General features: G+C 29.1%; 2 protein-coding genes across 2 annotated transcripts; both read left to right on the forward strand.

The window, feature by feature from the left end:
• Positions 1–10,065: 10,065 nt before the first annotated feature.
• On the forward strand, positions 10,066–11,495 carry LOC109799678 (senescence-specific cysteine protease SAG39). The gene is made up of 2 exons (XM_020360286.3): positions 10,066–10,582; positions 10,725–11,495. Exons 1-2 carry the CDS (start codon positions 10,144–10,146, stop codon positions 11,312–11,314), a joined length of 1,029 nt encoding a protein of 342 aa, XP_020215875.2. The 5' UTR covers positions 10,066–10,143; the 3' UTR covers positions 11,315–11,495.
• Positions 11,496–12,472: 977 nt separating this feature from the next.
• LOC109799526 (senescence-specific cysteine protease SAG39) lies at positions 12,473–14,271 on the forward strand. The gene is made up of 2 exons (XM_020360101.3): positions 12,473–13,293; positions 13,377–14,271. The coding sequence occupies exons 1-2, from the start codon at positions 12,864–12,866 to the stop codon at positions 13,964–13,966; spliced, it is 1,020 nt and encodes a 339-aa protein (XP_020215690.2). The 5' UTR covers positions 12,473–12,863; the 3' UTR covers positions 13,967–14,271.
• Positions 14,272–16,619: the final 2,348 nt, after the last annotated feature.

A 16,619-nucleotide genomic window follows, 5' to 3' on the forward strand; every position in this document is an offset into this window, starting at 1 on the left:
AGTGGATTTTTGTTTATTTTCAATTTAACAATAAATTTTTGAATTGAGTACAGTAGATAGTGAAGTTTATTTTATAATATTTGTACGATAAGATATATTAATCAAAATGAATTATATTATGTTATTTATTAGATATTATACACATATAACTCAATAATAATAAAATATTGTTTGTTTTAAATTTACACTTTCATAATTTCAATTTTAGTTATCATCCAAAATACATTTAATCAATATAGAATTTATGTATTTTAAAATTTTTTATTTTAATTATATAACAATTAATAATTTTCTATAGATCCATTCTTATATAAATAAAGTAGTACTTTGGTTTTGACTACATCATTAAAACACAAATTAAATTTTGATACTTAATTAAAAAAATGTATATGTCAAATCACTTCAATTATCAAATAAATGATGATATGCTATTTTATCCTTTTATAATTATAATATAAAATAAAATTGTATTGTTATATTTTTTCTTCTTCTATCTTTTCATTCATTTGTACGCACTGATCTATCTGTTGGTCACTTTTTTTTGTTCATCCTCTCTCTTTTCTCTGCTAATAATGTAATACTAAAATATCGATAATGATAGATGAAAGAAGTTACTCTTTCATTCTTAACAAGTAATATTTCATCTATTATCTTAGTATTATATCATTACTAGAGAAAAGAGAGAGGATGAACAATAAAAAGTGGCCAATAGATAGATCAATGTCTGAACGTTCAAATGAATGAAAAAATAGAAGAAAAAAGAATATAACAATACAACTTTACTTTATATTATAATTATAAAAGGATAAAATAACATCTCATATATATATATATATATATATATATATATATATATATAAAAGAAGGAATCCTCTCAACAATTTATGTTTTACGACGAATTTTAATGATCTAATCATTAAATTAAATTTTTTTAATGTATATATTAAGTTTAAATTTTTTTAAAGATTTTGATAACTATTTGATACTTCATTTTCTTAATTCAAATTAATGTTTTTATAATTATTGGTTGACTTGAATTAATGAAACAAAATATCAAATAGTTTTCAATTTTTTTAAAATTTGCACTTTTGATCTATATATATTAAGAACCTTTGATTTATCAATTGGATTGTTAAAAACCAATATACAACATGAGTTATTGATTGAAATAAATATAACACTTACTCTTGACGTAAGTAAATCTCTCCTCATATGTATACTTAAGAAGAGGGATCCACTTATTCTAAAAATAAATTTTTTTTATCAATAATTCATGTTCTAAATTGAATTTCAACCATTAGATTAAAAGTTCTTAATACATAGATTAAGTTAGAAAAATTTTAAAAATTTTGAAAATTATTTAATATTTCGTTATAAAAATTTAACTCAATATATGAAATATTATTTTTTTTATGATTATTCATTAATTTAAATTAATGAAACGAAGTATCAAATATTATTTAAATTTTTAAAAATTTTACAAACTTAATCTATGCATTGAAAAAATTTAATTAAATGGTTGGATTGTTGAAATTTGATGTAGAACATGAATATTATTGAGTGTAATAAGTATAAGAAGACTTATTCCTAGAGTAAGTGAATCTCTCCTCTCTCTCTATATATACATATAAGGAGGGATTGATTTAATAACTTATATTCTATATTAAATTTCAATAATTCAATCATTAAATTAAAAATTTTTAATGTTGAGATTAAGTCTATAAATTTTTAAAAAAATTGAAAATCATGTATATGAAACTTCATTATATACATTCAAATTAACTTATAAAATGCTTGTATAATTATATGTTAAATTGAATTAATGAAATAAAATATCAAATAATTTTCAAATATTTTAAAAAATTATATACTTGATCTATACATTAATAAATTTTAACAATTGAATTATTAAAATTTAATGTATAATATATGTTATCGAGTGGAATAAATTTATTAATACTTACTATTAGAGTATATTAATCTCTTATCATATAGAGGAGAGATCTACTTACAAGGAGGAATTCATTCATTCTAAGAATAAGTCACGACAGACATTTTCTATTCAATAATTTATTTTTTACATTAAAATTCAACAAACTATATGTTAAATTAAAAGTTTTCAATATATAAATTAAGTTTACAAATTTTAAAAAACAATTGAAAATATCTTATACTTCATTTCATTAATTCAAATAAACAAAAATTTATAAAAATATTTTATACATTAATTTAAATCTATATAATGAAATATATTATATATATTTATTTATTTATTGTATTCTAACATACATTATACACGATTTGATATGCATATATACTCCGATTAGACACACCATCCCAACAATTAATTTGTATTAATTATTCAAAGGTGAGTAGAAATGCAGAAGAATATAGAATGATTCAAGTCGTTTACAATTAATAGTTGAACAAAAATATAAATGATGCAAAAAGAAAAACACTAGGGTAGGGCATGTATGGCTGTATTCAAAAGGCAGCTTTTCCACGTTTGACCACGCGCATTTTTGTTCTTTATTTGGTTTGTTTGCTTATTTCGAAAGACATGAATATGCATTTGTCAAAAATCACAAGATTCGGTTCTGAAATAATGCATGCACTTGCGTTTTCACCCTGAGAAGGTACCAAGCTTAACAAGTATGCGTTTGAATGGAATAATTTGAAACATGAAAGTTGCAGAAAAGTCATGTTGATCCTTCCATTTATAGAATTCTCCATTAACACATATGAAGAGTAACATTGTAGCCACATATTGTCTGATATGGCCAATTTCTTATCCACATGCTGTACGTCCTTTGACCCCTCCACATCTAATTGCAATTTACATCCAACACTAACAGATACATGAGGAAAAGAGTTTCTTTATGCTTCTCTATTTTTAAAAAAATAATAAGAAATAGTTAATTAAAGGGTGAGAGTTTAAACTTTTAATATTGTTTAAGTAGGAAAAAAAGAATAAGTAAATAAATACTCCATCTATTTTCTTTTATTTGACGTTTAAGGTCTTGACACATAATAATAAATTAATTAATATATTTGATTTTTTAAAATAAATTATCTAACTTCTCAACATACTCTTAATCTTTTTGGACTCCTACCAATAATTCAAGAATACATTAATAATAGTTAATAATAGGAAAAACATGTTTAGTGTTAGATTGATATTGTAAAACAACAATCAATTTAAAACAAGTAAGAAATGTTAAAGTGTTAAACAAAGTGGAAAACGGAGGGAATAAATATATAAAGAAAAAAGAAAAAAAATTCTCTTAGAAATAATTATAAAGATAAATTAGTCTAAAATTTGTATAATATCTACTTTAATAATATAAATTATTATTATTGTTGTGTGTGAAAGAGAAAGGTTATAATGGGTACATGATCAATTGTTGTGAAATGATCAGTGTTATTACTATATTGGAAGGAGAAATATACCTTTTGTACTCCTTGGTAGATATTACTTATTGTTTCTGACATGGTTATTAATTTCGTATCAATATATCATGATAAAAAAGAACCTTCATTATAGAACACTTAAAATTATTGTGTCTCTTTTGTCTTTTTATTTATCTCAAAGTAAATAATTTATTACATTACATTGTTTACATTATATTTAGAATCATTTAACACAACTTTTTTATAATATAACATAATATAAAAATTTTATGTGAGAATGAAAATAATCGATTAACATCTATTAATTAAAATTAATGACTTAGATTAAAATATTTATTTAAAATTAAAAAAATAAAATCATCACTATAGTTATTATCATTGTCCCCATATTATCATCATTATATCATTATTACCACCATTGCTATATATATGGAAGAGGATCAAGTTATTACAAAATTAATATTTGGTAGAGTTATTACATTCAATAACTTACAAAATATATTAAATTTCAATGATCTAACTAAATTTATTTTTAATTAATTAACTATGAAAGTAAATTACATTTAATTTAATTGATTTCTTTGAATATTTATTATATGTGTGACTCTATTGGTTCTTATTTAATTAAAAATTATACTAAATATTATATCTAATAAATATTAAATATTATAAATAATTATTGATATCTATCAATGCATTAACAAAAACCACTGAAGTAAATGTTTCTTAGTTCACATGAATTAATTGAATACAAAAAAAAAATGTTATCCACACACTATTAAGTATAAATTAAGTCAGTCTTCATCATTACATGAATTATCTATTCTAAGAACATTAATATTCTATATTATTAATAACACAAAAATCAGAATTTTTATATAAATAACTATATATATAGTTATTTATAACTAATGAAGAAAATCATGATATTAATCATTTCCCTCTTCTTTCTAATCCCATACCTTATGTTAGAGTTGTTAGTATGTTAGAATAATTAGTTAGTTGTTATTAGTTTATTATAACTAATTAGCTCTACATATAGAGTATCTAGACACTCATGTTGTATCTTTTATCAATTAATTACGTACAAAACGAAATTTTATGGTACTCCTTTATCTTATTTTTGAGCTTGGATGGTAATGTATGGTATTGGTGATGGTATGTTGGTGGTGTTTCTTAATTTCCTTGGATAACCTTATTAATCAATTATGGATCGGAACGCGTGGGTTCATAAGGCCCACCTAGAAGGCCCACCTAGCTAGAAGCCCCTCGTGTATTCAAAAAGCAAGCTTTTCCATGTTTGACTGCATACCTTTCTATTCTCTATTTATGTGTCTACGTTACTTTCTTTGAATAAACAGATATTACATATTAGTAGTGGAAGACAGTTATCAAAATATTCTTTTTTTAAAAAAACTTATATATATATATTTTTTACTTATGTTAATTAGTATTATACAATTTTTAAAAAAATTAAAATCATAAAAAATAATTTATATATATATATATATATATACACTAAAACAAAAAAGTCACATATTGGTATAGATTTTGAAAGACATATCCATGAATTAGTCAAAAATTATAAGATTCTGTTCTTGATATATTACTAACGCACTTGTGTTTCGCGCACAAACGACAATGAATCCGTTCGGGAATAACGCACTTGCGTAACCATTATTCGTTGACTGCTATATTGCCTTTGACATTTTGAATTAAAATGAAATAATTGGCAGAATACCAATCTTTTCATCTATAGAACACTTCACTAACGTCAATTGTAGCTACTGTATGCTGTGTCCCTTCCATGTACTATAAATTACCATTTAATATCTATGGACTCTCACTACAAAAAAAAAAAAAAAGTTAATTTAGTCACCGAAATTAATGATCGGTTTTTTTCGTCGTTAATAGCGACATAATTAGCGACTGAATCTGATTTGTTTGCAGATTTTATTTAGCGACCAAATTTTTTAGTGGCAAAAAATTGGTCACTAAATCGATCGCTATTCAATTTGTAAATTGCATATATTTTAGTGACCGAATTTGTTTTCGGTGACAAAAATAGCGACGCAATAATTTCGGTCGCTAAAACAATAAATATTATTATTTATAATAATTTCAGCGACTAAATTAAAATCGATCGCTAAATGTAAATTTTTAAAAAAATTTAAAAATATATTTCTTTTAAAAGAAAGCAAATATAAAAATATATAATATTATTTTTATAATGATAAAAATATTAATGATAAGAAATAAACATCATGATCCTCCCAATAAAATTAATTAATTTTTTAAAATAATACAAATTATATAATTTAAAATAGATAATTAATATATCATGATGTATTAAAAAATGAGAAACATAATGCTATAAAAGAAAATTAAATAATAATCTTTTTAATTGAATCTTTTTTAAATTTTTTTGACTAATTTAAATAATAATTTATCTAGAAAATTTATTTATTTTTTTATTGAGAAATTTATTTCTCTTTTATCATGCTTAATATTTTATTATATTATTAGATAATATGAAAATACATATTTATTATGCTTTCCACTATGGATGACCCCAGACACCATGTTGAAGACAAGCAGCATAATCATATTGATGATACATCGAAAGATTGTTTATTGTATGTGTATTTCTCTTTTATGATATCATATACTTGTTTTAGTTTTTACTATTAATTATATGTTATATACTCATTTTAGATGCTTTTAGTTAGTTGTGGTTTTGAAAACTTATTTTGGATGTCTTATATTAGTTGTGGTTTAGAATACTTTATTTGATTTTTACTATTAGTTATTAGTTAAATGTCATTTCATTTTTGGATTCTTTATATTAGTTGTGATTTTGTAGATTGTATCATATATTATATATTTTAATTACTTTTATTGTGATATTAGGACTATATATGCATTATCAATTTTAATGTTATTGTTTATGATTGTTAAACAGGTTTAAAATAAAATTTTCAAGTATAAAATTAGCGATCGATTTTTCCGTCTCTAAAAATAAAATAAGCTTAGCGGCCGAATTTAGCGACCAATATTCTTGTCTCTAAAAAAAAAGCAAATTTAGCAACCACTTTAGCGACCGAAATAAAAATTGATTTTTTATTTTATTTAAAAATAAAAAACATATTTAGCGAACGATTTAGCGACTGAAATGAAAATCGTTTTTATTATTTAAAAATAAAAATATGTTTAGCGACCGATTTAGCGACCGAGGTGAAAATTATTTTAAAAAAAAAAAAAACTTAACGACCACTTTAGCGACCGAAATGAAAATCGATTTTTTTATTTAAAAATAAAAAACACATTCAGCGACCTATTTAGAGACCAAAATGAAAATCATTTTTATTTAAAAAAAAAATAAAAATACATTTAACGACTGATTTAGCGACCAAAATGAAAAATGATTTTTTTATTTAAAAAAAACACATTTAGCAACCAAAATGATAAACGATTTTTTATTTAAAAATAAAAAAATACATTTAGCGACTGAAATGAAAATCATTTTAAAAAAATAAAAATAAAAATAAAAATACATTTAGCGACCAATTTAGCAACATTTGGTTCGGTCACCAAATTGGTCCCCATATGCTATAGCGACCATAATGATAGTGACCATTTCGCGACCGAAAATTTCGGTCGCTAAACAGCGACTAACGATATTTCCGCTGCTATATAACTTTGCGACCAGGGTTTTTGCAACCACTTCAAATTGGTCGCTAATGTAAATACCGACTGATTTAAGCAATTTTGCGATAGATTGTTCTGGTCGCTAAAATCCTTTTTTTTAATTGTCCTTTTAGCACTCTCAATGTTGACTTGTTGTTTGTCGAATTGATTAAGTAACTTGCTAATTTACATGAAAATAATTTAGATTATTAGGGCTTGTAACGACCCGATTGGCCATTTCACTTACCACTAAACACACCGGAAACACTAGGCAGAATAGAACAAGTATATAAATATAGAGTCTAGAATATAAATATATACATCTGTCCCAAATCCAACTAGCGTTAGGGCATGAAAACAAAACAATTACATCCATGTCACTATACCAAGTGAACAAACAGACAAAACATCCATAGGTATCAGCTTCAACTCTCAGCTGCCGACCCATCACAAATCCTCCACCTATCCCTGCTCTGCTCTCGTACATAGTACGATCATAGCAGTCCAACCACATGGAAAACACAAAGGGTAAGCTAGTATAAAGAGAAACAACATATGGGAAATCTTTAACAATAACAAAATTTCTGACCATCAACACTTTATCAATAAACATCCAATCAGTTATTTCCACACAGATTTACCAATACACACAAAATGCGGCGTCACGCATATCACCTCGGAGATCTCCTACAACACCTCAGCCTTTCGGCCTACAACACCTCAGCCTTTCGGCCTACAACACCTCAGCCTTTCGGCTTACAACACCTCAGCCTTTCGGCCTACAACACCTCAGCCTTTCGGCCTACAACATCCGGAAGCAACACACAGTAACACACAACTATTCAGCTTAACATATCAACTTACAACATTGCACAACTAATACACTCACATATCAACTTACAAGAATATGCAACTAATATATTTCAACATCATCAATACTATTATCTACTATAGATTCCTCCATTTCAAATTAACTCAGCATAAACAACAATTTCACATCATATGATACAACTTCACTCACGCGCCCAGTGCACTAGTAGTTGCGCCTAGCGCAGTACAACCAGAGAGTATCGAGGGGGTCCGCGCGCCCAGCGCAGGTGTGCCCGCGCCCGGCGGGCTCAACCAGAGAACCCAAGGCTCTCTCGCGCTTGACGCAATGGCCATTGCGCCCAGCGCTGGCCAGGCAAAGACTCAAGGAGTCTCACACGCCCAGCGTGCACAACCCTGCGCCCAACGCGGGGAAGGCAGAGACCTCCCTTGGTCTCGCGCCCAGCGCAATTCGAATTGCGCCTAGCGCCCATGAGGCAGAGACTCCCAAGGAGTCTCACGCCCAGCGCGACAAGGGACGCGCTCAGCGCCCAAAAGAAGAACCAAAACCTGCCACCACTGGTATCGCGCCCAACGCGGGCCAAGTCACGCCCAACGCGGGCCAGCCAGAGACCCACAATCTCAAGCGCGCTCAGCGCACTCATCATGGCGCTCAACGGGCTTGACCAAATAGGTCCCTTGATGGCCGCGCGCCCAGGCACGAAGAACCCCGCTCAGCGCGAAGCTCAGCAGCAGCTAACCATTTTCGAATAAATTCATCAGAGACCTGCGAAAAGACCAGAAACTTCACATGCAATCGGTTCAAAACACTACATTTTCATCCAAGAGTCCAAAAGTACTACCTTTTTCAACATGCAACAACAATCAAGACTGTTCCCCAAAATTTCTCAACAATCCCCGAAACCCTAAAAACAACAAGTTTCCTTAATCCAGCCACGAATCAGCCATCGACAAGCATCTAACGAGATCCTAGAATTCGTCCACAACCAGAAATAGCGAAAAAGAACAAAATACTAACTTCCCTTACCTCACTCAAGGAAATCGAGCTTCGGGAAGAAATGGAGAAGAAGAGAGTTGAAAAAGGAGATGAGGAAAAAGGCTCCGCACGATTTCGACCAAAATCCACCCTTCAATCAGCACCTTAAGTTGAAATGGAGCACCAAATTGGTCACAGGGAAAAGCAAGTGAGAAGTGAGTGAATAGAGGGCTAGCAAAGTGATGAAGAAGAAAAATGAGAATGGGTCCAGGGAGAAGGAGAAGAAAGAAAAGAAAGAGAAAAAAAATAAAAGGGGCCTCACAGCTTAAGCCCTATACAGAATAAATTATTAACGTATTACCTAATTGGTAATTTTAAGTTGATGCTCATTGGAGTCTGGGTCTTAGTAGTATATATCAAGGTAAAGTTACTATTCACAATATACTCACATTTAATATATTGAGTAAATTACTTACTTTAACATCAAATTATCTTTTACAGTCGTATCTCTCTCCACATTGCAAGACAACTAACTTGGAGAGTGAAGAGAAATGACACAAGAGGAAAAAGAGAAAGCGATGTATGTTGATACATGTACACCATATATATCTATCTATTTATAATAGTAGATTGATTAAATTTATTTTAGATGAAAAATTATTTGATATATTATTATATTATATTTGATACCTGACATCATTATGCTGATCTTATTTGCATTAGTGGGTATAACTTAATTATCTTTTGATCTTTTTTGCGCACGCGCGTGTTGTACAAGGAATTGCACATAACTGGCGTCATTCAGGGTGGCGTAAGCAAAAACTGTCACATATATATATAAACCCTTTTTTTTTTTTTTTTTAATTTGTGAATATGAATGATGTTATTATTTTTCTTTTTGTTAGAATGCATTACAAAACATTCTGGAGGGATTAACACGTGTGGTCGTCTAATTCTAACAGGAAAAGGATATTTCGTCGAAACTCGAAAGCAATATGTTGAATATGCAACTCAACAAATTAATTAGCATGACACACGTTGTTCAGTGCGGTCGAGAATCTTATTGCAACCTCATCAAACACAAGTGCTAACTACTATTTCATGCACAATGAAACAACTGTTGAAGAGCCCTCCACCATTATAAATTAGTTGTAGTTGCCACTGCTTTTCTTGCAAAAACTAAACCAACAATTTTCTTTGTTCAACAAAGCTACTCTAAAATCAATAGCTCTTATCACAAGATGATTTCATTTAGCCAAATCCACTATATTTTAGTCATGTTCCTCGTTCTTACTGTGTGCACATGCCACGTAATGTCTCGCAGGTTGTCTGAGGCCTGCACATCGGAGAGACATGAGAAGTGGATGACACAGTATGGTAAGGTTTACAAGGATGCTGCTGAAAAGGAAAAACGTTTCCAAATATTCAAAAACAACGTGCAGTTCATTGAGTCATTCAATGCTGCTGGTGACAAACCTTTCAACCTTAGCATTAACCGATTTGCGGACCTGCATAATGAAGAATTTAAGGCTTTACTAACTAATGGTCAGAAGAAGCCACGTGCGGTGGAGACAGTAACAGAAACATCTTTTAGGTATGACAGTGTTACTGAAATTCCTACTACCATGGACTGGAGGAAAAGAGGTGCTGTTACTCCAATCAAGGACCAAGGAAAATGTGGTATATATATTTAACATATAATATAACCAAATGTTTCATATTATGATTATGAGCATGAACAATAACTTGTGATTCTTGTTTTCATGTCAACCTTAAAAACCTTGTTAATGTAATGTCAACTTTGTTTTGTTTGTGAAAACAGGTAGTTGTTGGGCATTTTCGGCTGCGGCTGCGATCGAGGGTATCCACCAAATTACAACAGGAAATTTAGTGTCTCTCTCTGAGCAAGAACTGGTAGATTGTGTGAAAGGTGAAAGCAAGGGATGCAACGGTGGTTATATAGAAGATGCCTTTGAGTTTATTGCGAAGAAAGGAGGCATGGAAAGTGAAACATATTACCCCTACAAAGGAAATAACATGACATGTAAGGTTGAGAAGGAAACTCATGGTGTAGCTCGGATTAAAGGGTATGAGAAAGTTCCTTCCAATAGTGAAAAGGCACTACTGAAAGCTGTGGCGCATCAACCAGTGTCAGTTTATGTTGAATCTACAGGATATGATTTTCAATTTTACTCAAGTGGTATATTTGAAGGAGAGTGTGGAATTAAAACAGATCATTGTGTTACAGTAGTTGGTTATGGAAAAGCTCGTGGTGGCACCAAGTATTGGCTAGTAAAGAATTCATGGGGCACTGAATGGGGTGAGAAAGGGTATATGAGGATGAAACGAGATATACGTGCTAGTGAAGGTTTATGTGGAATTGCTATGTGTGCCTCTTATCCAACTGCTTGAGTACTGTTATCGATCTATATGTAACCATCGCTTTCGTTTCTTACTAGCTAGTATCTCCACCTACGAAGTGTTCCCAATAAGTTGCTCGTGTTTGATCATATATGATGACATGATGTAATCGTGTTATTTCTACTAAATGGGTACAAGTTATTATTAATTTATAACTAGTATTTTTTGTTCACGTCCTTCCATTGCTGTTTAGTATACTTATAAAAGTTAGTATTGTTTATCAACGAGTGCTTAGTTTAAGTGGTGAATGTAATATTTTACTCTGAAAAAATTTCTCTCTTTTCTCTTCAGGGTATGTAGACATTATCGAGTATGTTAATAAAGACACGTGTGGGTGACAATAAATTCATTTATGAATTATTCATTATCTATAATTAAATCTATTCAATCCATTCATTACAATAAAAATATATAATATATCATATTTAATTCATCTATTTAATTTTATGAACAGTTAGTTATTTATATTCATTATTTATAAATCATAATATAAGATATTTATTGAATTAAAATTTTAAGAGATTATTTTGACATAAATAAGTCTTATAAATTTTAAAAGATTATTTATAAAAATGTATTGACTTATAAAGAAAAGAAAGAAATAAAAATATTTCAAAAATAAAAATTATTTAATTTTAAAACATTACTTTTATGGATAAATATCCATAAATAAAAAAGTTGTTAAATGATGAATGAGATGAATTTTTTGTTTTAAATGAATTGAATTTTTATGTAAATTTTTAATGAATCTAAATAAATTAACAAATTATTTTTATCTGACCTATTATGATTTGTGTAAAAAATTATCTAATTCATTTATTTATCACCCCTAATCATACTTATGTTTAGAATTCCAGGAATCATACCTATGTTTAAAATTCCAGGATTCAAAGGGAAAATGTGGTATATTTTGAGTGAATATCATGTTTCACTAATTATTTTTAATAAATTAATTAATATCTTTAAATAGTTATTATATATATAGGGAATCAACAAGTTAATAGTCTGAAGTCTCTCACCACTAAACTGACCTACTTGGAGTGGGTAAATAAATTCTTTTTGCCACCCATATTTTCACTATGCAAAACCGAATAAAACTAAATCATTGGATCTCCTGCAATTTGAAATAATGCCCCTTTATGTGTATATTATGTTGGTTGGTCGTTATTTTGTTTTCTAACGTAGCGGACGAAACTACAGTCATTAGCTTCATCAATTTTGACAATGTAGCAACGCATCTTAGGTGGATCAGAAACTACTCACTTCATCAAATAATAATAATAATAATTAATAACAACACAAAATACCCGTCTAAACGACTACATCGAATACAACTTGCCGGGCCAGGAATCTTCAATCAGAAAGCAACCAACCATGCAAAGATATTCAGATTAATAATTCCATAACATAATAAAGTCTATGTTCTCTATATAAACCACCAGAGTCATTCCCTTCAATGCATACCAACTTACATTTCTCACTATAACACAATCTCACCAAGCCTTCTCTTCCAAAACTCAAACCATACTGCTGATACGAAATGGCTTCCACTTCCCAAAAACAGTACATGTTTGCTCTTTTCCTCGTCCTTGCAGTTGGCATTTCCAATGTGATGTCCCGCAAGCTGCATGAGACATCCATGCGAGAAAGACACGAGCAATGGATGGGAGAATATGGCAAAGTGTATAAGGATGCTGCAGAGAAGGAAAAACGTTTCCTGATATTCAAGGACAATGTGGAGTTCATTGAATCATTCAATGCTGTTGGTAACAAACTTTACAAGCTTGGCGTTAATCACCTTGCTGACCTCACAGTTGAGGAATTCAAGGCTTCCCGTAATGGACTCAAGAGGCCCCATGAGCTTAGCACAACAACATCATTTAAGTATGAAAATGTTACTGCTATTCCTGCAGCTATAGATTGGAGGCAAAAAGGAGCTGTTACTCCAATCAAAAACCAGGGTCAATGTGGTAAGATAAACAAGTACTTTATTATGTTCCATGATCATCATAATTTCCTTTATTGGTCTCATTGTTTTGAAATGAAAAACTAGGGAGTTGTTGGGCATTTTCAACAGTGGCAGCAACTGAGGGGATCCACCAAATAAGCACAGGGAAACTAGTATCCCTCTCAGAGCAAGAGCTAGTGGATTGTGACACAAAAGGAGTGGACCAAGGGTGTGAAGGGGGTTACATGGAAGATGGGTTTGAATTCATTATAAAGAATGGTGGAATCAGCAGTGAGGCTAAGTACCCTTACAAGGCAGTTGATGGGACATGCAACAAAGCAGATGCAGCCTCCCCAGTGGCTCAGATTAAGGGCTATGAGAAGGTTCCTCCCAACAGCGAGAAGGCACTCCAAAAAGCAGTGGCAAACCAACCAGTGTCCGTTTCTATTGATGCAGATGGTGCAGGCTTCATGTTTTACTCAAGTGGGATTTACAATGGAGAATGTGGAACACAGCTAGACCATGGTGTCACTGCAGTTGGCTATGGCACAGCTAATGGAACTGAGTATTGGCTTGTCAAGAATTCATGGGGCACACAGTGGGGTGAGCAAGGTTACGTGAGGATGCAACGTGGTATTGCTGCCAAGCATGGTTTATGTGGAATTGCCTTGGATTCATCTTATCCAACTGTTTAAATAGTTCACTTATGTATATTGTGTTTCATGAATTGCTTTCTAGTATCAACCTGTGACTCTGTCTAAATGTAAACTTACATGTTCAACCACTTTTTGTGTTATGTTATGGCAAAAAGTTTTATATCGGTCGAGTTGAGATTAACGATAAGATATAGTTTATGCAATTGCTTATAATACGAAAAACGTTTCATACACTATAAGGTAATGTGTTGTATCATATTTAAAAAGTAACACAGTAAGAGCATTTGTATATTTAAGTTTATGTATACATGTTTGGAAACATTACAAACATTACAAATGTCTTGTACCATTTTAAATGTATGTAGCTCCAAAAATACAAGCTAAAATTTTTAAATATGTAACTTTGTAAGTGGTCTATGGCAAACAAAATAAAGCTTCAAATGTCTCCTTGTATCTTCATTATGTAGGAAAAAAAAATGCAATTTGAAAACATGCACATAAGAGTTTTGACGATGAATTAGTGACTATTTTTTAATACTCTTTTAGGTTTTTCTTTGTCTTTTTCTCAACAAAATTAAGAAAATAAGTGGATATAGTCTGGACCTGAAAAGACTATAACCTAATACTACTAGAATTTCTCTTATTACATGTGATTTTTCCTGCAAATTTTTATGAAAAATTTGCAGGAAACGTTGTTTCTGCAAAATTTTATTTGCAGGTAATACCTTCATGGATAATATATTTTTGCGAATTTTAAAATTCGCAGGAAATTTTCCTGCGAAATTTCTTGCGAAAAAAATTCGCAGGAAAATTTCCTGCAAAAAAAAATTTGCAGGAAAATTCGCAAGAAACTTTCCTGCGAACTTTTTCGCAAGAAATTTTGCAGGAATATTTTTTATGAAAAAAATAAAAAAAATTACTATAAATTCTATATTTTAAGAATTCATAATCTTTTATTTTCATGCCTCATACATAATCTTTTAAATTCTAAGAATGTAGATTATAAGCCTAACACTTAACTATACAATTTAACTTGTAAGGTAAGTGTTACTCCAACTTATATACTTTTTAATTGTTTTATTTTCAATCGATGTGGGACTTGAAGATTTTTTCAAATATTAAACTTATGAATTTAAATATATTTTTTTATTTTTCCTGCGAATTAAAATTTGCAGAAAAATCCGCAGGAAAAGTTACCTGCAAAATTTTTCTACCATTTAGTAAACATTACTTGGGAATTTATTTTTGCAAGAAAATTTGTAAGAAACAAAATAAAATTCTTACAATATTTTCTATAATTTTTTATCACGAAATTTTTTTTCCATGATTATTAAAATTGTAGCAAAATTTGTAAGAAATATCTGTAAATTATTTTTTGCAAGAAAATTCTCAAAAAATTCTTGCGAATATTTTTTTGCAAGAAAATTCGCAAAAAATTTCTACAAATATTTTTTTGCAGGAAAATTCGCAAAAAATTTCTACGAATATTTTTTTACAAGAAAATTTGTAAAAAAATAATACTTTTCTAGTAGTGTAAACTAGTCTACATATGGGCTTCGACAAATTAGGCTAAAGAATTATGCATCCAATTTAAATCATAATTTAGCAGATTCATGTCATGTTGGTCCATTTTGTTATCTCTATTAAAAACCTTTTGTATAATTATTTTTAGTTTACATATTACTAATCGTTGGGAGACACGAAATTATTAGAAAGTACTTGATACTCTTATTTTTATTTTCAATTTTTAATTTTTTTTATATTACATTAATTATCAATCTTATTAATTATTATTATTATTATTATTATTAAAATAATAATAATTATTATTATTTATATTTGTATCTCTCTAGGTATTTACAAGTTTAGATCATTTCATTTGATATTTCTAGTGAGACTTAAATCCTAAACTAAAAATAAGAGAGAGAAAATTCAGATAATAAATAAGAGAATGAAATTTGAATGATGAAGTTTTTCATCATAGAGAATCCAAAATAAAAAATATCAAAGAAAAAATTTCTATATATTTAGGTTAGAACTGTATTATTCTAAATTACACACGGTCTGGAATGACATGTTATCATTTATATTTATAAGAATGCTATTGTTGGTATTTCATTAATATATATATATATATATATATATATATATAGATAGATAAAACTTTGTTTTGGATAAAAATATATATTACTTTACACTCACAATAATAATTCGAAATTATTTACATGATCCCACGAGCGCAAATAAAATAAAATAATCAAAAAGACAAATTTGAAACGCACTTAAAATGATAGAAGTGGCTGGGCAAGAATCATATATATGCATATGATTTTTAAAAATGAATAGGCTACTCAATTAAAAGCTTACCAACCCACTTTCTTACACTTTTTGACAATGGCCACATTTAACTTCTAATATCATATTAGGGTCAACATTCAAAAGAAAACTTATGAATCACACACACTCTACTCTATAGTGATACATATTGTATCACTAAAAATTATTTTTAGCCACACAATAAATATAATATATGTTATTACATAATTAAAAAGTGTGGATATGAACTACAATAACATACAAAATATATTGATAAATCACATTCAAAAGTAACATTAAAACTGTGTATAACTATATATCAAATAAATATATTCTTATATATATTATATTTTTTATATGTCATTATATATAATAT

The sequence above is a fragment of the Cajanus cajan genome, chromosome 8 (assembly GCF_000230855.2).
Source record: "Cajanus cajan strain Asha chromosome 8, NIPB_CcT2T_4, whole genome shotgun sequence".
Lineage (NCBI taxonomy): Eukaryota > Viridiplantae > Streptophyta > Magnoliopsida > Fabales > Fabaceae > Cajanus > Cajanus cajan.